The sequence below is a fragment of the Rhinopithecus bieti genome, unplaced genomic scaffold, assembly GCF_001698545.2.
Source record: "Rhinopithecus bieti isolate Rb0 unplaced genomic scaffold, ASM169854v2 scaffold_17677, whole genome shotgun sequence".
In the NCBI taxonomy this organism is placed as follows: Eukaryota; Metazoa; Chordata; class Mammalia; order Primates; family Cercopithecidae; genus Rhinopithecus; species Rhinopithecus bieti.
Genome location: NW_016808829.1, coordinates 138,613 through 166,372, shown reverse-complemented (window position 1 = coordinate 166,372; position 27,760 = coordinate 138,613). Strand labels below are relative to the sequence as shown.

Here is a 27,760-nt window from a genome sequence, read left to right as displayed (position 1 = left end):
CCCGGGAGGCAGTGAGCCGAGATCACGCTACTGCACTCCAGCCTGGGCAGCTGAGTGAGACTCTGTCTCAAAAAACAAAACAAAACAAAGCAAAAAAACAAAAACTGTACATCATATATTTCACTCAACTTTTTTTAATTTTATTTTTTATTTTTTATTTTTTTATTTTTTTATTTTTTTTTGAGATGGAGTCTCGCTCTGTCACCCAGGCTGGAGTGCAGTGGCCAGATCTCAGCTCACTGCAAGCTCCGCCTCCCGGGTTCACGCCATTCTCCTGCCTCAGCCTCCGGAGTAGCTAGGACTACAGGCGCCGTCACCTCGCCCAGCTAGTTTTTTGTATTTTAGTAGAGACGGGGTTTCACCGTGTTAGCCAGGATGGTCTCGATCTCCTGACCTTGTGATCCGCCCGTCTCGGCCTCCCAAAGTGCTGGGATTACAGACTTGAGCCACCGCGCCCGGCCATAATTTTTTTATTTTTTTGACACAGGGTCTTCATGCCCTGTTGCCTGGGCTGAGTGTGGTGTCGGGATCCTAGCTCACTGCAGTCTCCACCTCCTCAGCTCCTCCCGCATCCACCTCCCAAAGTGCTGGGATTACAGGCGTGAGCCACCGGGTCCGGCCAAAACGATTTTTATTTATTTATTTATTTATTTATTTATTGGTAAAGACGAGGTCTCGCTATGTTGCCTACGCTGGTGGTCTCGAACTCCTGGACTCAAGCGATCCTCCCACCTCGTTTGCCAAAGTATTGGATGACAGGTGTGAACCACCGCGCTGGGTCGTGAAACGGTTTTGAGGCCTTTTGCGAATGGCTGTGCTATATGCCCGCGTGGGGTTCATGCGGCGAGCGCCGCCACTCCCGCAGTGGCCCCTGTGGGGTGATACGTGATGTGGCTTAAATGTGAGAGGCCACCTGGACCCGTGTGATTGCCATGTTTGCGGGAGCGCAGCCACGTGCACAGGGATCCTGTGACATTCTGTGTGAGGCTTTTTTGCGCTGGGTCCACCCATGATTACAGGACTAGTGTGACTGTGGCGGCCCCTGGGAAGGGAAAAAGCTGGTTGGGACCAGGAGGGTCTGAGATGGATGAATGACAGATCTCTGGACCAGGGCGTCCTGAACCTTAGATGTATGCATAGGAGCGGTGTGAGGTGACTGTGTTTGGTTGTGTGTGAGAGTCCAGAGCTGACTGAGAGGAGTGGAAGCTGGTACATGTTATCTGCCAGAAGGGACAGATCCATGGTAAGGACTTTTAACCTTGCTGAGAGACCAGTAACTCTGTCACCAAGTGTAATATGAGGAAATGGTGCTTGCGAACAAGTGATTCTGCTTGTGTCTGATTCTTGTTCATGTATGTGGGATGGTTTGCTCTTGAAGCTGTCACTGAAAGGAGAGTGAAATGTATGATGTACAGCTGGCCCTCCCTATCCATGGGTCTTGCACTGGGGATTCAGCAAACCTTCAGTTGAAAATATCTGGGAAAAAGTTGATGTTTGCATCTGTACTGAACTTGTACAGACTTTTTTTTTCTTGTCATCATGCCCTAAACAATAGAATATAACAACTATTTACATAGTATTTACATGGTTATTAGGTATTATAAGTAATCTAGAGAGGGTTTAAAGAATACGGGAGGATTACCATAGATTATATGCAAATACTATGCCATTTTATATAAGAGACTTGAGCATCTGTGGATTTTGGTAGGGAGGAGTCCTGGAGGGATGACTGTATGTGAAAGTGGTTTGTGAATATGCTCAAGTCTCTGGATGAATTGTATGACAGTGAAGGAGTATGTGATTAGGCTGTTGTGGCTTTGAGGTTGATGTCTATATTTTAAAGAATTATCATTGAGCTGGAGATCATGTGAGATTTGATGTGTTTGAATGTGACTTGTGAGTTAAAATCTGAATGAAAGATTGAGAGGTTATATAAATGTAACTACATAAGAGAATGCAGGTATCTGGGACCCATGGATACGTTACAATGGGGAAAATAATCAGACCTTTCAGTGATTACTTTTTAGGGTAGTTTGGTGGCAGCACTTTGTGTAAGGAAGGCAAATCCATATCCATAGTGTCTATTTCAGTGAGAAAAAAGCAGTCCAATGTAACCAACCTGCCACCAGAGAATGGTGCCATATTGGGGACTCAGTGTTGGTCTTTGCATAGTCACTCTAATAAAGCCATAGGTCCCTTTTGGAAGACTGGGAGAAAGATTAACAGTATAAATTCCTGGAAGTATACTGATGTTCTTCCTCAAGGGGACCTGGCCTCCCCTTCATTCTAGGGCTTCTGGGTGTCTGCACTGACTCAAGTCCGGGTATTCATTGAGGGACCTGACTTTCTGTCTTTATGAATCAAGTTACGCTTTTGTTCACTTGACCTAGAAGTCTTCCACTTACACAAATCAATTAACGCTTAGTAGATTTCCCATCTATTTAACTTCCACCAAAGAATACCAGCCATCTTCCCAGATAGTTACCCTGTAACAGATATTTTCTTTGACATGTTCTTTCATGGCCATTTTGCATTCTTTATCACAATAAATCATTGTTTCATATTTATTAACTTGTTTTAAATTAGACACTGGCTCTGAACTGACCTTAATTCCAGGAGACCCAAAACATCACTGTCATCTACCAGTCAGCGTAGGGGCTTATGGCAGTTAGGTAATGAATGGAGTTTTAGCTCAGGTCTATCTCACAATGGGCACAGCAAGTCCCAGAAGCATTCTGTGGTTGTATCCCCAATACCACACACATAATTGGACTAGATCTACTTAGTAACTGGCAGAATCCCCACACTGATTACCTGACATGTGGACTGAGGGCTGTTCTGGTGGGAGAGGCCAGGTGGAAGCTACTAAAACTGTCTCCACCTAGAAAAATAGTAAATCAGAAGCAATACCACATTCCTGGAGGGATTGCAGAGATAAGTACCACCACTAAGAAAAATATGCAGGGGCGGGGATTCCCACCCCATCCCCATTCAGCTTGCCTAGTTGGCCCTGCAGAAGACAAATCGGTCTTGAAGAATGCCACTGGATTATCATAAGCTTGACCAGGTGGTGACTCCTGTTGTAGCTGCTGTACCAAATGTGGTTTTGTTGCTTAAGGATATTAACACGTCCTCTGCTACCTGATGTGTAGCTACTGAGCTGGCAAATGCTTTTTTCTCCATCCTTGTTATTTAAAACCACCATAAATAGCTCGCTTTCAATTGGTAAGGCCAGTAACAACACTTTCACTGTGCTGCCTCAGGGGTATATCAATTCTCCAGACATATATTGTAAGTTAGTTCACAGGGATCTTGATTGCCTTTTCCTTCCGCGAGATACTGCACTGGGCTGGGCACAGTGGCTCACGCCTGTAATCCCGGCACTTTGGGAGGCCGAGGTGGGTGGATCATCTGAGGTCAGCAGTTCCAGACCAGCCTGGCCAACATGGCAAAACCCTGTCTCTACTAAAAATACAAAAATTAGCTGAACATGGTGGCGCATACCTGTAATCCCAGCTCCTTAGAAGGCTGAGGCAGGAGAATTGCTTGAACCCAGAAGGCAGAGGTTGCAGTGAGTTGAGATCGTACCACTGTACTCCAGCCTGGGCCACAGAGCAAGACTTCATCCCAAAACAAACAAACAAAAAATACTGCACTGATCCATTACATTGATGACATTACACTGATTCAACCTAGTGAACAAGAAGTAGCAAGTACTGTAGATTTATTGGTAAGACATTGCATGTCAGAGGATGGAAATAAATCCAGTGAGAAATCAGGGGCCTTCTACTTCACTGAAATTCCCAGGGGTCCGGTGGTGTGGAGCATGGTGAGATATCCCTTCTAAGATGAAGGATAAATTGTTGCATCTGGCTCCTCCTACAGTCAAAAAGGAGGCACAGTGCATACGGGGTCTCTTCGGATTTTGGAGACAACACATTCTTCACTTGGATGTGTTATTCTGCTGGCTATTTACCAAGTTATCCAAAAAGCTGTTAGTTCACGGTGGGGCCCAGAACAAGGGAAAACTCCCCAACAGGTCCAGGCTGCTGTGCAAGCTGATGTGTGCCACTTGGGCCACGTGATCCAACAAATAATGGTGCCTCAAGTGTCAGTAGCAGAGAGGGATGCTGTTTGGAGCCTTTGGCAGGGCGCAACAGAAGAATCACAGGATAGGCCCTGAGGATTTTGGAGCAAAGCCCCATCTTCCTTTTTAGAAAACACCTCTCCAGAGGCAGCTTTTGGCCTGCTACTGGACCTTAGTAGAGACTGACCATTTAATCATGGGCCACCAAGTTACCATGCAACCTGCACTACCCATTATGAAATGGGTGTTATCTGACCCATGAAGTCATTACATTGGGTGTGCACAGCAGTACTCTATCATAAAATGCAAGTGGTATAAATGTGATCAGGCCTAAGCAGGCCCTGAAGGCACACATGTGAAGAAGTGGCCCAAAACCCCATCATTCCCCTCCTGCTACAATACCTTTCTCTCCCAGCCTGCACTCGTGGCCTCATGGGGAGTTCCCTATGATCAGTTGATAGAGGCAGAGAAGACTCAGGCCTGGTCTGCGGATGGTTCTGCATGATAGACAGACACCACCTGGACAGCACTACAGTTCTGTTCTGGGACATCCTCAAAGAACAGTGGTAAAGGGAAATCCTCCCAGTGATTGGAACTCAGAGCACTGCACCTGGTTGTTCATTTTTCCTAGAAGGAGAAATAGCCAGATGTGACATTATATACCAACTTATGCACTATAGCCAATGGTCTGGCTGGATGGTCAGGGACTTGGAACATTATTTAAAAACTGGTGACAAGGAATTCTGGGGAAGAGATATGGACCTTGGTGAACAGGTAAGAAATATAAAGATATTTGTGCCCTATATGAATACTTACCAAAGGGTAACTTTAGCAGAGGAGGATGTTTAATAGTCGGGTGCATAGGATGATCCATTCTGTGGATATCAGTCAGCCTCTTTCCCCAGCTACCCTTATCACCCAGTTGGCTCGTGAACAAAGTGGTCATGATGGCAGTGATGGAAGTTATGCATGGGCTCAGCAACGTGGACTTCTGCTTACCAAAGCCAAACTGGCTACAGCTACTGCGGAGTGCCCAGTGTGCCAGCAGCCAAGACCAACACTGGTTCCCCAATATGGCACCATTCCCTGGTGGCAGGCTGATACACTGGATTGCTTTCATCATGGAAGGGACAGTATTTTTTTTCTTACTGGAATACACACTTTAGATACGAATTTGTCTTCCTTATACAAAATGCTTCTGCCAAAACTACCATCCAGACCCTTAACGAATGAAGGTTTGGGTCACCCCACCAGTTAAAGAACCACAATTAGCTGAGGAGCTTGCTTGCTGAGGGGAAAAGGAATACATAATGGGTAAGGGAAGAAGGGAGGCATGAATACCAGCTATGAGCAGCTACAGAAACAAAAACTGTAATTGTCATGAATGTGTGTACAGCAAAGCTCTGTTTTCCTCCCTTTCATATCTCTTTATCATGTACAGTAAGATATACTGACTTTATATTAGAGTATTTAAATATTGTTAACTTTATATCAGTTTTTAAGTTATGGGATATCAGGGAGAAGCATTAATATCATCCAGACTTTGCATCCTCTTCTAGGGAAGGGTTAGTTATTTTTGGTTGTATGCAGCATAGTTGTATCATGTTAAGCAGAAGTATAACCTTGTTACTGTCTTTATTCAGATATGAAGTATGGTTTTAGGAGATGCTTATGGGTACCAAGTTGACAAGGGTGGACTTATGATGGTTAATTTTATGTGTCAACTTGACTGGGCCATGATGCCCAGATATTTGGTCAAACATTATTCTGGATGTTTCTGTGAAAGTTGTTTTTTTTTGGATGAGATTAACACTTAAATCAGTGGACTCTGAATAAAGCAGATTATGCTCCACACAGTGGGTAAGCCTCATTAAATCAGCTAAAGTTTTTTTTTTTTTTTTTTTTTTTGAGTCGGAGTCTCGCTCTGTCGCCCAGGCTGGAGTGCAGTGGCCGGATCTCAGCTCACTGCAAGCTCCGTCTCCCGGGTTTACGCCATACTCCTGCCTCAGTCTCCCAAGTAGCTGGGACTACAGGTGCCCGCCACCTCGCCCGGCTAGTTTTTTGTATTTTTTAATAGAGACGGGGTTTCACCGTGTTAGCCAGGATGGTCTCGATCTCCTGACCTCGTGATCCACCCGTCTCGGCCTCCCAAAGTGCTGGGATTACAGGCTTGAGCCACCGCGCCCGGCCTAAAGTTCTTAATAGAACAAAAGCTAATGTCCCCTGAGTGAGAAGGAATTGTGTTAGCAGACTGCCTTTAGACTTCGAACCACAACTCTTGTCTGAATCTTCAGCCTGCTGGCCTGCCTTGCAGATTTTGGACGTACCAAGGCTCTACAATTGCATGAGCCAATTCCTTAAAATAAATATTTCTGTGTACGTGCATACACACACACACACACACACACACACACACACACACCTGTTTGTTCTGTTTCTCTAGAGAACCCTAATGTACTGTCCTAAGTATTTTACATGTTTAGTATCATTTAACTCCCCTCAGAACCCTGAGGGAGTTATTGATACCATTCCCAGTAAACTGGTGATGCAGGTGAGGCACCAAGAGCTTAAATAACTTGTAAAATGTCACAGAGTTCCTAAGAGATGGAACTGGAATTTGAATTTCAAAGCCTTCAGTCTTTAACTATTAGATTACCATTTTCTAACTTAACACCTTCTATTCTGTATCCCATCTGCTTCACAAAGCCACTCCTGATGAGTGTCTTTATTGCCAACTAATTTGGAAGGAAAATCATTAGGATTATGGATTCTATTATTATGATATTTAACACACTGTTTATTCTCAAACATTTTTATTTACTAATTATTATCAGGAATTCTTCGATGAGCATTCTTGTAATACTATTTTGTTCATTTTTATAATTACTTCCTAAGAGACAAAGTGTTCTAGAAGTGGGATTTCTGAGTAAGACATTGGGCATGCTTGGCAACATGTAAGACTTTGTGCTTCAATACTTGGAAGAAGCACAAATTACTAAGATATAATTACTGCCTTTGTGCCGGGGTCCAGCCCTAGCGTGTCCAAGGTACCCCAAAGGGGAGAGGCAAGGTGGCAAGAGACAATAAAGACACCAGACACAACATGCAAGAGGACACAGACAAGACTGCAGCCCAGCAATGGGCTGAGCAGCCCCGAATGATGTTTTTATACAAGCTTATAGTAGTATCTTATAGAACAATTGTCAATTAGTAGAGCATCAGGCGATTACATAATTAAGAAACAATTGTCATCAGCAGAGCATCAGGTAAATACATGATATATATAGATTAATTAGGAGACGGGGGTCTCAGAAGTACATCAAGAACAGTTCCTTCATGAGGGCAGTTTGTTCTTCTTTCCTTGGTTACCGCTTTGGGAATAAGACAAGCTTAATGGTTAACAGACAAAGTCTTATATAGACTTGGTGGCTCTTGCGGTTACAGGTGCTAGACGGGACCATTGTGTGTGTCTTTGGAGGAAATGGTCATAGGGACAATTATATACACAATGGTTATAAGCTAGAACTGGCAACAGCAGTCTCTATTAAGTGCAAGGTTATCTTTAACATTGATTATATAACTATGTATACATTTTTCTTTTCTAATTTTAGTATTTTAACTTTTATTTGTTTAGGGCACCAAATTTAATATCCTTTGTCATCTTACTGTGTCCACAAAACTCATAATATTTCATTCATAGAATAACCTCCCATCTATCACACCATTTTTGCACCATTTATATAATCCTCAGAATATGATATAAGTGGGAACTTAACATGACAAATTTTTGCATAGAATTTTTGCCTTTAGGGATACCATATTTCCTTTTTCCCTTATGTGTTCCCATCACAACCCCACTGGCATTACCTCATATGCTAGGACAGCCCAGGGCCAAATTTTCGAGGGTATGTGGTAAAAATTTTTCTTTCTTCTTTCCAGCTCATGGTAGTGCCCATTTCCAAGATCTGGAGTGGGGTGGGCAGACTATTCCGAATGAGTAAACACCTCCCCAGACTCACGTGAATCCCTCCATAGTTGTCTGCGTATATAAATGATCAACCAAATGCCAAGCAAAATAGACATAGGTTATTCCGGCGATACAGAAGAGCCCACCAGCGCCACCTGCTGCACAGGCCTTGGAAGTGGCCTTGCCAACATCCAGAGGGCTCTGAGCCTTGCTCGAGAGCAGCCTTATGCGATCAGGGTCCGGGTCGTCCCTCTCCTGCATGGCCTGCGCCACCTTTGCATTGCTTGTGATTCAACAGGGGCAATAAAAGTAAGTGAAAGGTAGAGCATGACAAAGACTTCTAGAGAAGTACAGATGAGAACTCTGGGAGTTCCCAAGAATTCACAGGAGCTCTGTGTGTGAATGAATGCCCTCTCGTCATGTGTATGTCTTACAGATTAGAGTCTCTTGATGTTGGGTCTAAAGGGTACTAATGGAGCAAGGCTGTCCTCTTACCCATAGCAGGGCATTATGGCTAGTATTTCAGAAGTGAAATAAATCCTTCTGTCAAGAAGGCATAGAAAACAAAGCAGCAAGTCCAAGGTAAGGTTTAAGCCTCTTAGCTCTTCTTCCCTGGGCAGAATACCCACAGTCATAGTTGGGTCAAAATTAATATATATTTTTGAACATAAGAGAAATCATTCATCACATAGTATTTAGAATGTGCTTAGCTATACATGTAAAGACTTCTTAAAGCTTTTTTTTTTTTTTTTTTTTGAGACAGAGTCTCCCTCTGTTGCCCAGGCTAGAGTGCAGCGGCATGATCTCTGCTCACTGCAACTTCTGCCTCCTGGGCTCAAGCAATTCTCATGCCTCAGCCACCCAAGTAACTGGGATTACAGGCATGCACCAACATGCCTGGCTAATTTTTGTATTTTTAGTAGAGATGGGGTTTCACCATGTTGGCCAGGCTAGTCTCAAACTCCTGGCCTCAAGTGATCAGGTTACCTTGGCCTCCCAAAGTGGAGGGATTACAGGTGTGAGCCACTGCAACCGGCCTAAAAGCTTTTTTAATCTACTTTTTGAAAATCTTCCATTTAATAAAATGCCTTAAACATATATTCTAAAATCAGCAGATGTTTCTTGCAAAGAAAATAGGAAGTATATGTAACAAGTATACTTAAGTTTAAATTTATAGAAGTATACTTAAAACAAAACATCAGTATCACAGCCTATTAAATGTTAAATGTTAAAGGTATACCTTGGCCAGGTGTGGTGGCTCACACACGTGTAATACCAGTACTTTGGGAGGCTGAAGCAGGATCACTTGAGCCCAAGGAGTTGGAGACCACTCTGGGAAACAGAGTATGACCCCATCTCTACAAAAAAATTAAAAATTGGCCAGGCGCGGTGGCTCATGCTTATAATCCCAGCACTTTGGGAGGCTGAGGCGGATGATCACGAGGTCAGGAGTTTGAAACCAGCTTGACCAACATCGTGAAACCCCGTCTCCACTAAAAATACAAAAATTAGCCACAGTCATGGTGGCGTGTGCCTGTAATCCCAGCTACTCAGGAGGCTGAGGCAGGAGAATTGCTTGAACCCAGGAGGTGGAGGTTGCAGTGAGCCGAGATTGTGCCACTTCACTTCTGCCTGGGCGACAAAGAGAGACTCCATCTCAAAAAAATAATAAAAATTTAAAAAATAATAAAAAATTAGCCAGGTGTGGTGGCGTGTGCCTGTGGTCCCAGCTACACAGGAGGCTGAGGCAGGAGGATCAGTTGAGCCCAGCAGGTCAAGGCTGCAGTGAGCATGTTCATGCTGCTGCACTCCAGCCTGGGTGATACAGCAAGACTGTCTCAAACAAAAAAAACTCAGTATACCTCTAGATATTTTTCTTTCTATTGCTAATGTCTGACATTCTATCTGTATGTATATGTACATGTATCTGTACATATGTATACTTTGATAAATGGTATAGCTGTACATACTATATAGTTACCTGCTTTAGCCACTGTTAGCATGTTTTGGATTTGTCTATATTTTTCTATTATTCTACAACTTTTTTTTTTTTTTTTTTGAGACGGAATCTCACTCAGTTGCCCAGGCGGGAGTGCACTGGCACCATCTCGGCTCACTGCAACTTCTGCCTCCTGGGTCAAGCGATTCTTCTGCCTCAGCCTCCCGAGTAGCTGGGATTACAGGTTCCTGCCACCACACCTGGCTAATTTTGTATTTTAGTTGAGACGGGGTTTCATCATGTTGGCCAGGCTGGTCTCGAACTCCTGACCTCAAGTGATCTGCCCGCTTCAACCTCCCAAACTGCTGGGATTATAGGTATGAGCCACTGTGCCCAGCCAACCTTTTTTTTTTTTTTTTTTTTTTAACTGATCACTTAATAGTTCGTTGTGAAGTTCTGGAATGTTTAAACTAGTATATTCCTGCTAAACTCAAAGCCGAACCAAGCCAGAGAAATTTCTTCCATATGCTACCCAGCTACTATGTATACCCCAGCCTCCCATTTCCCTCAGGGTCATGTGAGACTTACTTTCAGTGGCAAAAAGCGGAATTACTTTTGCACCAACCTAATAGATTTGGAGTGTTTTTTGTCATTTGCAGGACTGTCACTTCCAGGGATAACCATAAAGTTCTCCAGGTGCAGAGTGAGTGGCTGAACCCTGCTTAGAGGGATGTGACTGCAAGAATGTGATGTCAGAGCCTAATCTTGCTAGTTAAGAATAATTTCCTGGCCGGGCACAGTGGCTCACGCTTGTAATTTCAGCACTTTGGAAGGGGAGAATCAGGGGATCGCTTGAGCCCAGGAGCTCGATACCAGCTGGGCAACTTGGTGAAACCTCATCTGTATTTATAAAAATAAAAAATAGGGCTGGGTGTGGTGGTTCATGCCTGTAATCCCAGCACCTTGGGAGGCCGAAGTGGGCAGATCACCTGAGGTTGGAAGTTCGAGACTAGCCTGACCAACATAGAAAAACCCCGTCTCTACTAAAAATTCAAAATTAGCCAGGTGTGGTGGTACATGCCTGTAATCCCAGCTACTTGGGAGGCTGAGGCGGAAGAATCACATGAAGGCAAAGGTTGTGGTGAGCCGAGACCATGCCATTGCACTCCGGCCTGTACAACAAGAGCAAAACTCCCATCTCAAAAAAAAAAAAAGACTGAGTGCGGTGGCTCACATCTGTAATTGCAGTACTTTGGGAGGCCAAGGCGGGCGGATCCGGATCACGAGGTCAGGGGTTCAAGACCAGCCTGGCCAACATAGTGAAACCCTGTCTCTACTAAAAATACAAAAAATTAGCCAGGTGTTGTGGCGGGCACCTGTAATCCCAGCTACTTGGGAGGCTGGGAGGAGAGTCGCTTGAACTTGGGAGGCAGAGATTACAGTGAGCTGAGATTGTGCCACTGCATTCCAGCCTAAGCGACAGTGCGAGATTCTGTATCAAAAAAAAAAAAAGGCCGGGCGCGGTGGCTCAAGCCTGTAATTCCAGCACTTTGGGAGGCCGAGACGGGTGGATCACGAGGTCAGGAGTTCGAGACCATCCTGGCTAACATGGTGAAACCCCGTCTCTACTAAAATACAAAAAACTAGCCGGGCGAGGTGGCGGGTGCCTGTAGTCCCAGCTACTCAGGAGGCTGAGGCAGGAGAATGGCGTAAACCCGGGAGGCGGAGCTTGCAGTGAGCTGAGATCCGGCCACTGCACTCCAGCCTGGGCGACAGAGCGAGACTTCGTCTCAAAAAAAAAAAAAGGCCTGGCACGGTGGTTTACGCCATTAATCCCAGCACTTTGGGAGGCCGAAGCAGGTGGATCACCTGAGGTGAGGAGTTCGAGACCAGCCTGACCAACATGTCGGAACCCCATCTCTACTAAAACTACAAAAGTTAGCCAGGCATGGTGATGTGCGCCTGTAATCCCAGCTACTCGGGAGGCTGAGGCAGAAGAATAGCTTGAACCCAGGAGGTGGAGTTTGCAGTGAGCTGAGATTGCACCACTGCTCTGCAGCCTGGGTGACAGACTGAGATTCCATCTCAAAAAATAAATAAAATAAATGCAATTTAAAAAATAAAAAATTAAAACTAAATAAAAATTTTTATGCAATATTTTCCTTTATTATTTATAATCTGCTTGCTGGCAGTGTTTTCCTTCATTGTGAGTCTCTTGAGAGCTTTTGAAGAACCAATTTGGCATTTTTATAGCTGGAAACACTCGACTGTGTTTTTATTATTAAGGTTTCATTTTCTTGACACCTAAGGTGACTTTATCTTCCTCTGTCTCATTTATTTCTCTCCCTGAATTGACATCACCATAACAGGCCTAAGTCCAATTTCTTTTCCTATATACAGGACCTTTTATCTCTAAGCCAGATGTGATTTCCCCATTGAAGAAAGGGAGATAGCTATGAATGTGTAGAGAGTAAAGTGTTAAAGTGGCTCAAAGAAGGCCGGGCACGGTGGCTCAAGCCTGTAATCCCAGCACTTTGGGAGGCCGAGACGGGCGGACCACGAGGTCAGGAGATCGAGACCATCCTGGCTAACATGGTGAAACCCCGTCTCTACTAAAAAATACAAAAAACTAGCCGGGCGAGGTGGCGGGCGCCTGTAGTCCTAGCTACTCAGGAGGCTGAGGCAGGAGAATGGCGTGAACCCGGAAGGCGGAGCTTGCAGTGAGCTGAGATCCGGCTACTGCACTCCATTGGGCAACAGAGCGAGACTCCGTCTCCAAAAAAAAAAAAAAGTGGCTCAAAGAAGAGGGAAGCCATTGCAGGTAAATGCTCAGCTGAAATGAGAGTCAAAACTTCCAGGTATTGTTTGAGAAACTTTTCCCTCAGTGGCCAGTGGAGAGAACTGAGGTCCTTTCAGTCTGAGTTCCCAAAGACACCTCACCATCATCCCCCTGTGTCACTGTGCCCATAGCTCGTTCTATAATTCTTCCAGTTTTAAGGAGGGAAGGATTAGCCTTATAGAGTTTCTGATTATAAAAGAAATACATACTAAGCATTAAAATTCAGAAAACAGAATCCTATTCTGCACAGCAAAGGAAACAACAGGATGAAGAGACAACCCAAAGATTGGGAGAAAATATTTGCAAATCATATATTGGATAAGGGGCTAATATCCAAAATGTAAAAGGAACTCAGACTTCTTAACAAGAATACAAATAACCCTATTAAAAATGGGCAAAGGACTTGTATACATTTCTCACAAGAAGACATACAAATGGCCAACACATATATGAAAAATGCTAAACATCTGTAATCAGAGAAATGCAAATTAAAACCACAATGGGGCCAGGCGCAATGGCTCACGACTAATCCCAGCACTTTGGGAGGCTGAGACGGGCAGATCACGAAGTCAGGAGATCGAGACCATCCTGGCTAACACGGTGAAACCCCGCCTCTAATAAAAATACAAAAAATTAGCCAGGCATGGTGATACACACCTGTAGTCCCAGCTACTTGGGAGGCTGAGGCAGGAAAATCGCTTGAACCTAGGAGGTAGAGGTTGCAGTGAGACGAGATCGCGCCACTGCACTCCAGCCTGGGCAACAGAGTGAGACTGCATTCCCCACAAAAAAACCACAATGATATATTACCGTGCACCTGTTAGACACCTGCTGTTATAAACAAAGATGAAAGATTAGTGTTGGTGAGGATGTAGAAAAAAGGAACACTTGCACACTGTTGAGAGCACTGTAAATTACTACAGCCAGTTTGAAAAAGTGTAAAGCTTCCTCAAAAAACAAAAAATAGAATTACCATATGATCCACCAATCCCACAAGAAATTGACATCAGTATGTCAAAGATGTCTGCACTCCCATGTTCACTGTAGAATTATTCACAATAACGAAGATAAGGAAACAAGCTAAGTGCCCATCAATGTATGAATGGATTTTTTTTTTTTTTAATTTTTTTGAGATGCCCGAGTCTCACTCTGTTGCCCAGGCTGGAGTGCAGTGGCACAATCTCGGCTCACTGCAAGCTCCACCTCCTGGGTGCACGCCATTCTCCTGCCTCAGCTTTCCAAGTAGCTGGGACTACAGGCACCCGCCACCAGGCCCGGCTAATTTTTTTTTTGTATTTTTAGTAGAAACAGGGTTTCACCGTGTTAGCCAGGATGGTCTCGATCTCCTGACCTCGTGATCCGCCTGCCTCGGCCTCCCAAAGTGCTGGGATTACAGGCATGAGCCACCACGCCCGGCTGAATGGATTTTTTTAAATGGAGGATATATATACAGTGGAATACTATTTAGCCTTAAACATGAAATTCTGTCGTTTGCAACAACACGGGTAAACCTAGAGGATATTATGTTAAGTGAAATAAGCCAGGCACAGAGAGACAAATACTATATGATCTCACTTACATGTGGAATCTAAAAAGTTAAACTCTTAGAAGTAGAGACTAGGAGGATGGTTACCAAAGGCTGGGGGGTGGGGATGTGGTGGATGGGGAAAGGGGAAATGCTGGTTAACGGGTACAAAGTTTCATTTAGATAGGAATAATACATTCTGCTGTTCTTTTGCCCAACACAGTGACTACAGTTACTGTATTGTATATTTCAGAATAGCTAAAAGATAGGATTTTATATGTCCTCACCACAAAGAAATGGTAAATATTTGAGGTGATGGATATGCTAACCAGCCTGATTTGATCATTCCATCATGTGTTCATGCATAGAAATATCACATTGTACCATATAAGTATATACAATTATTGTACAAATATATACATCAATATACAAGTGTACATACAATACATACAATTACTGTACAAATATATACAATTGTCAATTAAAAATTTTTAAAAGAAATCTAAAATAACAGTTGCCCCCTATGAGCATCTCATGATAAATCCCTTTACTGTCCTTCTCTACATACACCGAGTTTTAAAAACAGAATTAGCTAGAACATTGTTGCTGTTCTGAAACCTATCTTTCTCATTTAACACAAGTGAACATTTTTCTTTGTCAACAAGTGGTAAACATCATCCATTCTAATGGCTGTATTTTTTAATAGGTGGAGTTGTATCTTCAGGGCAGATTCCTGAAAGTGGAATGGCTGGGTCACAAGGGAAGCATGTAGGTAGTTTTTGTACATGTTGTCAAATTTCCCACTATAAGGGTTGTGCCAGTTTGTTTTCCCATCAGCAGTATATGAGACTGCCCGATTCCCCGTACATTAATTCCTGTGGCTGCTCTAACAAGTCACCGCAAACTTGGTGGCTTTAAACAATAGTTTACTCTGTCACATTCTGGAAGCCAAAACTCCAAAAATCTAGACATCAGCAGGGCTGGACCACTCCTAGAGATTCTAGGGGAGAATCCTCACTTTGCCTCTTTCTCTGGTGGCTGTAGCCATTCCTTGACCTGTGGCTCCATCCACCTCCAGGGTCACATTGCTGCCTCCTCTTCTTCTGTCTGCCAATCTCCTTGTGTCTCTTTTAAGGATGTTTGTCACTGGATTTAGGACCCACGCAGACAATCCAGGATGAACTACTCATCTCAAAATTCTTAATTTCATCTGCAAAGACCCTCTTTCCAAATTAAGTAACATTCACAGTTTCCAGAGATTAGGACATGGACATATCTTTTTGCAGGGTCATCAGTCAGCCGACTATATCCTGTCTCACCAACAGAATATGTTGTTTTTTTTGTTGTTGTTGTTGTTTTTTTTTTTTTTTTTGAGACGGAGTCTTGCTCTGCCGCCCAGGCTGGAGTGCTGTGGCCGGATCTCAGCTCACTGCAAGCTCCGCCTCCCGGGTTCACGCCATTCTCCTGTCTCAGCCTCCCGAGTAGCTGGGACTACAGGCGCCCGCCTCGTCGCCCGGCTAGTTTTTTGTTTTTTTTAGTAGAGACGGGGTTTCACCGTATTAGCCAGGATGGTCTCGATCTCCTGACCTTGTGATCCACCCGTCTCGGCCTCCCAAAGTGCTGGGATTACAGGCTTGAGCCACCGCGCCCGGCCAGAATATGTTGTTATACTTTTTAATTTTTGTCGTCCTGATAGGTTAAAAATGGTCTCAGTATTCCCCCCTCCCCCCACCAAGAGACAAGGTCTCACTTTGTTGTCCAGGCTAGAGTGCAGTGGTGCAATCATAGCTCACTGTAACCTCAACCTCCTGACCTCAAGCAAACCTCCCACCTCAGGCTCCCAAAGCACCGGGATTACAGGTGTACGCCACCTCACCTGGCCTTTCTCTATATTATTTTAATTTGCATTTCTCTTTTTACACATTTAAGGGCCCCTTTTACATATTTTTTGTGAATTGTTAATTTCTCTTACCCATCTTTTCTGTCAGGTTTTTGGGTCTTTCCCTTGACATTAAGAGCAGTTTTGTTTTGTTGAGACAAGGTCTCACGCCAATGCCCAGGCTGGAGTGCAGTGGTGCAATCATGGCTCACTACAGCCTTGACTTCCAGCTCAAGTGATTCTCCCACCTCAGCCTCCCAAGTATCTGGGACTACAGGCACACGACCACACCCAGTTAATTTTTTGTATTTTTTTGTAGAGATGGGGTTTCACCATGTTGCCCAGGCTGGTCTTAAACTCCTGAGCTCAAGCGATTGGCCCACCTTGTCCTCCCAAAGTGCTGAGATTACAAGGTGTGAGCCACTGCACGTGGCCAAGTTTTTTTTTTTTTCTTTTTTTTTTTGAGACGGAGTCTCGCGCTGTCGCCCAGGCTGGAGTGCAGTGGCCAGATCTCAGCTCACTGCAAGCTCCGCCTCCTGGGTTTACGCCATTCTCCTGCCTCAGCCTCCTGAGTAGCTGGGAAACAGGCACCCGCCACCTCACCCGGCTAGTTTTTTGTATTTTTTTTTTTCAGTAGAGACAGGGTTTCACCGTGTTAGCCAGGATGGTCTCGATCTCCTGACCTCGTGATCCGCCCGTCTCGGCCTCCCAAAGTGCTGGGATTGATTACAGGCTGTTTTTTGTTTTTTTAATATATATATTGGGAATTGTTATAGACTAATTTGTTCCCCCTCCAGTTCATATGTTTAATATTATTAACTATAGTCATCGTGTTGTGCAATAGAACACCAGAACTCATTCCTCTCGTATAACTGAAACTTTGTACACACTGATCAACCTAACTCTTAATTTCTAGTAATTTATGTAGTAAATTAAAGACTTAAGACATACAACCAGATATATGTAGAGAGAGTGAACAAGAGGGAATTAACAAAATAATTACACGATAAAGGGTGGGTGTTATGGCTCACACCTGTCGTCCCAGCACTTTCAGAGGCTGAGATGGGGATCACTTGAGGCCAGGCATTCAAGAACAGCCCAGGGAACACAGTGAGACCCCATCTCTATAAACTTTTTTAATTATCTGGGTGTGGTGGTGGTATGCACCTGTAGTCCTAGCTACTTGGGGAGCTGAGGCTGAGGTGGGAGGATTACTTGAGTCTAGGAGATTGAGGTGGCAGTGAGCTATGATAGTGTCACTGCACTCTAGCCTGGAGTACAGAATGAAACACTGTCTCGAAAATAAAAAAGAAAGGTTAAATTACAAACTAGTACTATGTACAGCAACATGAATATGTTATATCTATATGTATCTATGTATAGAAATAATGTTGAGCAAAGGAGGTCAGACACAACAGTACATACTATGTGATTCCATCTATATAAAGTTCAAAACCAAACCAAACTATTCTATTATAGAGGTCAAAATAATGGTTAACTTTGAGGTGTAATGATTGGGAAGAGATATAAGGGAGACTTCTGGGATGTTGGAAAGTTTCTATGTCTTTAATGGTGGTCGCATGGGTTAATTTTTTTATTATTTTATTATTTTTTTTGAGACGGAGTCTCACTCTGCCACCCAGGCTGGGGTGCAGTGGCACCATCTTGGCTCACTGCAAGCTCTTCCTCCCGAGTTCATGCTATTCTCCTGCCTCAGCCTCCAGAGAAGGTGGGACTACAGGCACCCGCCACCACGGCTGGGTAATTTTTTGTATTTTTAGTAGAGACGGGGTTTCACTGTGTTAGCCAGGATGGTCTCGATCTCCTGACCTCGTGATCTGCCCACCTCGGCCTCCCAAAGTGCTGGGATTACAGGCTTGAGCCACCGCACCCGGCCTCTATAATTTTAAAATTTTTGCTTCCTTGCTCTTTCTCTGTGTGTGTGTGATTTCATGTGTTCATTTATTTTACCCACTTTTTTCTATCAGGTTTTTGGGTCTTTCCCTCGATTTTAAGAGTTTTTTGTTTTTGTTTTTTTGAGGCAGGGTCTCACTCCAATGCTCAGGTTGGAGTGCATTGGCACAATCACAGCTCATTACGGCCTCAACCTCCTTGCGCTCAGGTGATCCTCCCATTTCAGCCTCCCAAGTAGCTAGGACTACAGGTGTGCCACCACACCCAGCTAATTTTTTGTATTTTTAGTAGATAGGGGATTTCACCATATTGGCTGGTCTCAAACTCCTGGACTCAAGTGTTCCACCCATCTCAGCCTCCGAAAGTGCTGGGATTACAGGCGTGAGCTATACTCACTCTGTATATACACTCAAAATACTGTATATACACTCTATATATACACTCAAAATAAATGGAATATCTGCATTTTTAAATCACATTTTTCTAACTACAAAACCAATTTTCTTTCAGTTCTGGTTTTTGTTTCTGAAGCCCAAATTTTATTACACTTAATGAAACCTGTGCATGGGTAATTCATTTAAATAAACACAATTTCCGCTGGATTGGTGGACTTAAAAGACTAATGATGGCCAGGTGCGGTGGCTCACACCTGTAATCCCAGCACTTTGGGAGGCCGAGGAGGACAGATCATGAGGTCAGGAGATCAAGATCATCCTGGCCAACATGGTGAAACCCCGTCTCTACTAAAAACAAAAAATTAGCCATGCATGGTGGCACGCGCCTTGTAGTCCCAGCTACTTGCAAGGCTGAGGTGGGGGAATTGCTTGAACCTGAGAGGTGGAGGTTGCAGTGAGCCGAGATCATGCCACTGCACTCTGGCCTGGCAACAGAGTGAGACTCTGTCTCAAATAATAATAATAAAATATAATATAAATAAATAAAAGACTAATGATACCATATAGTAGTGAATAGACATTCTCATAGTATGTTGTATATTGGTGCAAACTTAATCAGGGCAATTGATAAAGATGTGTAAGCAGGTTTTAACTATGAAAGCCTCATTCTCAGCAAAATATCTAAGACTCTATCCAAAAGATACAATTCACATGTGCACAGAAAGGCATATGCAGTAAAACATTGCATATAATGGGAAAAAGCTAGACAGAACTTACATATCCAAACAAAACAGTGCAGCCATTAAAAGATTATGTCACAGTTCATAATTTAGTGACATGAAAATTTGTTCACTATATTTTGCTAGAAGAAACAAGTAGATTTCAAAACAATTGTTATATAACCCTGTTCTGAATGAAAAAATCCTATATGCCTATATCCATGCACTTATTCACAAATGAGGTGAAGTTATTTGGAATAAAATGTTCAAAGTGCTTACTTTAACCTTTTTTAATATTCTCCAATCTTCTGAATTAAGAATCTACTAATTTTACAATGAGAGAAATCTGCTTTGAGAGCAGAAAAAAATAATAAAAGGAGATATGTGTATGATACCTGGAATGCAATGTTGAAATGGTCTGAATTCTGGCTGAAGAGACCCAAACTTTCTTTCTTTTTTTTTTTTTTTTTTTTTTTTTTTGTTCGCATTTTTTTTTTTTTTTTCTTTTTTCTTTTTTTTTTTTTTTTTTTTTTTTTTTTTTTTTTTTTTTTTTTTCTTTTTTTTTTTTTTTTTTTTTTGAGGCGGAGTCTCGCTCCTCGTCAGCCCCCGGACTAGGAGTGCAGTGGCCGCCCCGGTCAGCTCAGCTCACTGCAAGCTCCACTCAGGGTTTAGCCATTCTCTGCCTCAGCCTCCCGAGGAGCTGGGACTACAGGCGCCCACCACCTCGCCCGGCTAGTTTTTGTATTCTTTTTTTTAGTAGGGACGGGGTTTCACCGTGTTAGCCAGGATGGTCTCGATCTCCTGACCTCGTGATCCGCCCGTCTAGGCCTCCCAAAGTGCTGGGATTACAGGCTTGCTATATAACCACTTCAAAAGTTTATGGCTTAAAACGAAAAATAATTAGCTTATTATTTGCGGGGGTTGGCAATTTGGGCTTAGCTTGCCTGAGTGGTTCTTCTGCTGATCATATTCATGTGACAGCTGTCAGCTGTTGGCTTGGTGGAGGCTGGATGGTCCAAGATGGTCTCCCTGAAATATCTGGCCGTTGTTACTCACTGGACCTCTCTCTCCAAGAGATCTTTAATCCTCTAGCAAGCTGCTCTTAGCCTTCAGTCATGGTGGTCTCAGGGCAGGAAAAGGGGAAGAGAAAAAGCTGCACGACTTCCTGAAGCTTTGTCTCAGAAGTCTCACAATATCACTTCCACCACATTCTATTGGTCAAAGCATTTCACAAGGCCCTGCCTAATAGTAACCAAACCACTAACTAGCATTTCAGGAGGAGAAAAAAATAGTCCCTTTCTGAAAATCAAAATCAAAGAGAACAAAAATAGAAAATACAACAGAACTTCCTTGACCTTGGTTTTCAGATATGCTCAGCAATGGTTCCCTTTCCTTGGGGCTCTTACAGAACCTCAAGGCAAGGGAGAAGGGGAAAGGAAAGGGGTAAGGAATCATGAGACACCAGACCTTTCTTGGAACCCAGACTGGCTAAACTGGAAAAAATTATTCCCACCACACAAGCTCTCATCATCTACCATACACATACACAGATGGAAGTAAAAGGGAGATGGGAGTACTGATAATCTTTCTTAATATTCAAGGGAAAGGCCAGGGTCACTGATTCCCAGGACTGGGGGCTTTCTCTAAATTCACATAAGTCTCCCGGGGAGACATCTCTGGGAATGATGTGGTTCACATGGAACCTGACCTCTGAGAGTTCCCAAGTGAGAGCCTCTGAGGAAGGAATCCTACTCCTAGGTTCTCCCCATCACGTCTTCCCAGAACTCTGCCTGAGGGACACTTACAACTCGAAAAGCCTCGTTCCAAAAACAGGTCTGTGCTTTTTCTGTTTGCAGATTTTACTCCACCACTCGATTATCCCTTCCCTTTTTATGGCTATTTCACTGCAGCTGGGGTCTATACAGCTATAAAGCAGGAGAAAAAAGTAAGCTGGGAACTCAAGAGATGCAGAGCCCAAGAAACAATCGAGTCTAAAACTGCCACTTAGGTGGGGACTCTACCAGGATCCCGTGTTAAACACCAGGCTGAGAACTGGGGCCGGGGGTGCCCTGAGAAGACAACTCGGGCCATGCTTCATTGCAAGATGACTCTGCTTAACATAGGCATCGATCGTAGTCCTCACAGGCACATGGGGGAGATCTTAGACAGACCCCTCAGTCCCAACATTAAACACAGGACTGCAGAAATGAAGCTTTACCCGTTACACACACAACACCACAGGCTTAAAGGTTCTTCCATCACACTAGACCACACTGTCATGATGGAAGGTCTCAAACCCTACAGTGTCACACACCCCACATGACAGCCGACCACGGCCACCCAAAGGTCCCGCATCCGAGCAGGGACAGGAACACAATCACGCACCTGTTGCAGCCTCCTCGCCGCGCACACAGCCGCCTTGTCCTGGCGTCAAACACGCACACACGCATACACAGGTCCGAGCTACGGCCCTGCACACCCTGTCTGCGTGCCGGGAGCCCGGGGCTTCCTCACTGTGAGCGCCGCCCGCACCCCAGCCATGCACTATGAGAACTTGGAAGGGGAACCTGAGCTCAAAGTTCGAAAACGGCCCGGGAGCCTATGGGAAATGTAGTCCAAGGCCGAAAAACGCCCGGATGTGGAGAAGGCGCGCGTAACCGGTGGCCCGCAGGAATGCGCCGCGGAGACACCTGGGAGTCGCCCTCCGCGCGGGAGTACGCATGCGCAGACGCCCGGCCGGCGACTGAAGGTGAGGCTGGCTGGTCCTCTTGGCGCGGAGGAGGCGGGTGGTGGGACCGGTAGGGAAGGCTGAGGAGGCGGGCGGGAACCTGGGCTGGGGAAAGCAAGAAGGGAAGAGGAGCAACGTGGGACGAGGAGTTGACGGGAGGAAAGTGCGAGTCCGGGCCCCGGAGAAGGCTGGGAGGGAAGCAGGAACCAGAGCGCGGGCCGGGGAGTGCCTGAAGAAGGGAACCGGTTGCCCGAGGCGGGAGTGAGCTCCGCAGTGGCAGTAATTTCGTCTGATTTTCGTCCCCCGGCTCCTGGAGCACGGCCTGGCATACAACTGGCGCTTCGTATGTGTGTGGCTTTTCGTACCTGTCCTGTGTGTTGTGGTAGGGGAATGTGTTATTCTGAGTGACGTTGTGGAACTGGTTGTTTATGAAAGTGATGCAGTCCCTGCGTGTCTTAAGTTTTAACTTAAATTAGGTGCGAGTCGATTTGTGTTTGAGCCTATGTCCGACTTCGGAGAGGCGACAGTGAGGGCATTGTGAGTGAAAGGTTGTTACTTTTTGTAGAAGTATAAGTTCAGTGAAATTGTGCACGACGTGGGGGCCTATGGGATTATGACTATGTAGTGGGTGATACGGCTATGAATATGCTTAATTTTTAAAATACTTTGTGTGCACGACCTATGATAACTGTGAATGTGGCACACTGTGCGACTTAGGTGGAGTGCTTGAGAAACCGAGTGCTGACTAACGTATGCATTGTTTAGATTGATTTCCGAGTATTGGGCATTTTATATATGCCCATAGAATTTGAGTCTGGTAATTAGACAAGTAAAGTAGTGATTTTTTTTTTTTTTAATGGAGAGGAAAAGGCAAAATAATTTTCAGAGGGTAAGATTGGACCCATGCGCGGTGGCTCACGCCTGTAATCCCAGCACTTTGGGAGGCTGGGGCAGACGGATCACCTGAGGTCAGAAGTTTGACCAACATGGTGAAACCCCGTCTTTACTAAAAATATAAAAATTAGTTGGACATCATGGCGCATGCCTGTAGCCCCAGCTACTAGGGAGCTGAGGCAGGGGAATCGCTTGAACTCGGAGGTGAAAGTTACAGTGAGCCAACCACTGCACTCCAGCCTGGGCGACAGAGTGAGACTCTGTCCCTCCCCCTCCAAAAAAGATCACGTATTGGGAAAACCTGGTGTTGACTGATGACTGAAATGCTTAAATGAATAGAACACCACTGGGACTAGTATTTTAAAGATAAAAAAACTGTATCTCCTGTCACTCTCAAAATTCCTATTTGGGTGTATGTGTGTGTGTGTGTGTGTGTGTATTTGTATTTTTTGTTTTTTTGCTGGATGAATTTCTTCTGCTGGAAGCCTGCAATGTGAAAGGATACATGATTAGTTTCTTCTCTAATTCCCCAACCTTTATTTTGTCTCCTCTTTACTCCCTATAGGTAGTCTTCAGCTCTTATGGATTGGGAGCTGGGAAAGGAATGAGAAGACAGAAGTCAGAGACAAGAAGAGGCTAACATGAATGATACCGCTATAATTTAGTGTAAGTCATCTCTTACCTTCCAAGAGAACCTGCTGCTTGGAACCTCCAGATGTGCTTCCCTTCTCATGGACATAGCCTCTTCTCCAGCTGCTGCCCCAGTGCTTCCTCTGGGCATGCAGTGGCCCACCCACTCTGGTGGGTGGATTTGTCCAATCAGTCCTCTTTGATAGGACCCAAGACAACCCAGACAGCCTTCACCCATGGGGTCTTCACCTAATGCTAAGGTGAGAATTAGCCACCTCAGTCACTTTGCCCTCCCAAATCCTAGAAACATGTACATTTTTGCCAAGAATTCTCTCACCACTTTGGTTCCTGGTGAACTCAGGGTCTGAGGGACCGCTTTGTGTTGTAAAGAAGGGAGAATCACTCACATTTTCCTCCTGGAAAACACTGTTCTAAAATAATCTCTTAAAAATACATTTTCTTCTCTCTTCTCTCAGCCTCTCCACCCTCCTAAAGGAGGAGTTTAACGATAGCAGAATTTTATACTCAACAGCTGTTGTAAGATCCTGTTCTGAAATGAATTTCTCTTAGAATTTTGTTTCATTCACCATCTTTGGGATGTCAGCTGAGGCTGAGGCAGAAAGACTTCTAAGTTTTCATCCTATTAAAAATGAACAGTAATAACAATTAGAAAACTCGGGGTTGTTGGAAAAAACATTAACAAATCAATAGGGTGTGTATGTGGAAAGTATAGGGAAAAAAACTTCATTTACATCAAAATAAGGGATACAAAGGAAGTGACTTTACTAATTACATGATACGTCATTAAAGAGCACATCTTAAAATAAGACTTTTGGTGGGGCACGGTGGCTCATACCTGTAATCCCAGCACTTTGGGAGGCTGAGGTGTGTGCACTGCTTGAGTCCCGGAGATCAAGACTAGCCTGGGCAACTTAGTGAAACCCTGTCTCTACAAAAATACAAAAATTAGCCAGGCGTGGTTGCACGCGCCGGGTGGCTAGCTACTCAGGCGTCTGAGGTGGGAGGATCACCTGAGCCCAGGGAAGTTGAGGCTGCAGCGAGCCATGATCACACCACTGCTCTCCAGCCTGAGCAACAGATTGAGACCTTGTTTCAAAACAAAACAAAAGAAACTATAAAACCCTTAGGAAAAAACACATAGGCATACATCTTAATGATCTTAAATTTGGCATGCATTCTTTTGGAGTTACTTTCCTGGTGATTGAAATGTTCTAAAATTAGATTGTGGATGATTGTTCATTATGATGGTCTGTGAATATACCAAAAACCATTGAATTGTATACTTTAGATGAGTGAATTTTATGGTGTGTAAATTATATCTCAATGCTGTCATTTGAAAAATCTTGGCTAGGCCACCTCTGCAATGTGTAACTGAGCAAGCCGTGAGTGTCTCCTGTGTTAGTCATGTTAGTCAATTTCAGGTATAATGGGACCTACCTCACTCAGGGTTTTCGTGATAACGAATTTCGTGATAATATCACAGGGAATTATTTTGGAAAGTGTAAAGAAATAATTGAATTCCAACTATCCAAGAGAGGGAAACTGGTTGAATTAACCAAGTACAGTGCCACTGAGAAGTATGCAGCCATGAAAAGGGATCAATTGCATGGATTTATGGAGAAGGGCCTCCAAGATACTTCGGATTTTTTTGTTTTTTTGTTTTGTTTGTTTCTGAGACAAGGTCTCACTCCATTGCCCAGGCTGGAGTACAGTGGTTTGATCATGGCTCACTGCAGCCTCGACCTCCTTGGGCTCAGATGATCCTCCCACCTCATCCTCCCAAGTAGGTGGGGCTACAGGCATGTACAACCTTACCTGGCTAATTTTATTTTATTTTTTTGTACAGTTGGGGTCTTGCTGTGTTTCCTAGGCTGGTCTTAAACTCCTAGGCTCAAGTGATCTGCCCATGTTGGCCTCCTCAGGTGCTGGGATTATAGGCGTGAGCCACCTTGCCTGGCCTCCAGGATGCTTTGTTAGTGACAAAAGCAATAGAGAATATCGTATTCTATCTTTTATCTAAGTTTTCAGCTTATCCTTTCATTATTTTAATACAAGCAAATGTATATATTTGCATTTTTTTAAACTCATGTCACCACCATCACCCAAATTTAAAAAGAAAACAAAAACAGAACACTTCTAGCCCCCATCCAGTTACCCTGGCACAAAAGTAACCTCTGTTCTAATTTCATCTCATATAAAAGGAGTCATGCAGAATGTAACCTTTTGAGTCTGGCTTCATTCAGTAAGGATGTTGCAATCAGTAAGCTATAGCTGGGACTACAAGTACATGCCACCATGCTGGCTAATTTGTGTATTTTTATTTTGTAGAGACAGAGTCTCACTGTGTTGCCCAGACTGGTCTCGAACTCCTGAGCTTACGGGATCCTCCTGCCTTGTCCTCCCAAAGTGCTGGGATTGCAGGCATGAGCTTAGTTCAGTTGCATGTTGCAATTCATTCATATTATTGCATGTATCATTGCTTCATTCTTAGTACAAAGTAGTATTCCACTGTCTGGATGGATCAGGATGGATCATAGTTGGTTTCCATTGATTATCCATTTATCCAATTATCCATTGATGCACACATGGGTTGTTTCCAATTCTGAGGTGCTTATGAATAAAACTGCTATGAACATTCACATTGGGGTCTTTTTGTGGATACATGTTTTTGTTTGTCGTGGATAGATACTCAGGAGTGGTATTGATGGGTGGTTTAAACAATTACTTTAAAATGGTATCTTTACATGGAATAGTGTGGCCCCTTGATTGTGGTGGTGGTGACACAAATCTAAATGTGTGATAAAATGGTAAAAACATGCACATAATGAGTACATGGAAAATTAGTGATATCTGAAAGAAGTTGGCTCATTGTGTAATGACAATTTTCTGATTTTTTATTTTTATTTTTTAGAGACAGAGTCTTGCTCTGTTGTCCAGGTTGAAGTACAGTGGCACAGTCATAGCTCATTGTAGCCTCAAACTCCTGGGCTTAATTGACCCTCCCGCCTCAGCCTCCTGAGTAACTGGGACTACAGGTACACGCTATCATGCTGGCTAATTTGTGTATTTTTATTTTGTAGAGACAGAGTCTCACTATGTTGCCCAGGCTGGTCTCAAACTCCTAAGCTCATGCAGTCCTCCTGCCTTGTCCTCCCAAAGCGCTGGGATTACAGGCATGAGCTACCTACTGTGCCCAGCCAGTTTTCTGATTTTGACCATGTGCTATGGTTATGGAAGATGTGACCATTGTAGAGAAGCTGGGTGAAGGGTAAATGAGACCTCTCTGCACTATTTTTGCAAGCTTCTGTGGATCTATAATCATTTCAAAATAAAAAAATAAATTTTAAAAAGAGCCTGCTGCAAGACTGAGAAGTGCCTATGGTGTCTGATTCCCTGTTGTTGGGCATGAATTCTGTTTCCTACTCTAGGCACTTTTGGACAAAGCCATGCAGAATATCTTCTCCCATACCTGCCCCTGTGAGCCACTTACCCTTTCTCAAAGTTTCCAGCAACACTGGGAGTAGGCGGGATGCAGTGGTTCACACCTATAATCCCAGCACTTTGGGAGACCAAGGCAGGAAGATCACTTGAGCCCAGGAGTTGGAGACTAGCCTGAGCAACATAGTAAGACACGATTTCTTTAAAAAAAAAAAAAAAAAAAGCCGGTCTTGATGGTGTGCGCCTGTAGTCCCAGCTACCCAGGAGGCTGAGCTAGGAGGATCATCTGAGCCCAGGCAATGCGACGCTGCTGTGAGTGGTGATGGTGCCACTGCACTCCATCCTGGGCAACAGAGTGAGACCCTGTCTCAAAAACAAAAAAAATTAAAATTAAAAAATAATTAGCTGGATGTGGGTGGTGCATGCCTATGGTCCCTGCTATGCAGGAGGGAGAATTGCTTGAGCTGAGGAAGTCGAGGCTACAGTGAGCCATGATCTTGCCACTGCATTCTAGCCTTGGCAAAGAGTGAGACCCTGTCTCAAAAATAAAATGAAAATAAGACTTGAATAAAAGGACAGGAAGACAACATGATAAAATGTCAAAACTTCCTAACATTTCATGGATTTCCATTAAAATTTTAATAAAAATGTTTGGACTTTCTAGCATTGTTAAGAGAAAATAAACACCAGAAATTCTGAGAGAGAAACTGTTAGGGAAGTAGCCCTCGTAGATACTAAACTGGTTTTTTTTTTGTTTTTTTTTTTTTTTGAGATGGAGTCTCGCT

General features: G+C 44.0%; 1 protein-coding gene across 12 annotated transcripts in view; it reads left to right on the top strand.

Annotated features, from left to right (window-relative positions):
* The first annotated feature begins 20,380 nt into the window (after positions 1-20,380).
* The window catches only part of ZNF567 (zinc finger protein 567), a 68,640-nt gene continuing 61,260 nt past the window's right edge, over positions 20,381-27,760 (top strand). For 4 of the 12 annotated variants that reach the window (XM_017887334.1, XM_017887333.1, XM_017887329.1 and 1 more), the window contains exons 1-2: positions 20,381-22,013; positions 23,452-23,776. In XM_017887334.1, the coding sequence (XP_017742823.1) occupies positions 23,753-23,776 (24 nt within the window). In that variant the 5' untranslated portion in view covers positions 20,381-22,013; positions 23,452-23,752. The other 8 variants (XM_017887339.1, XM_017887336.1, XM_017887337.1 and 5 more) reach the window with 7 other exon arrangements.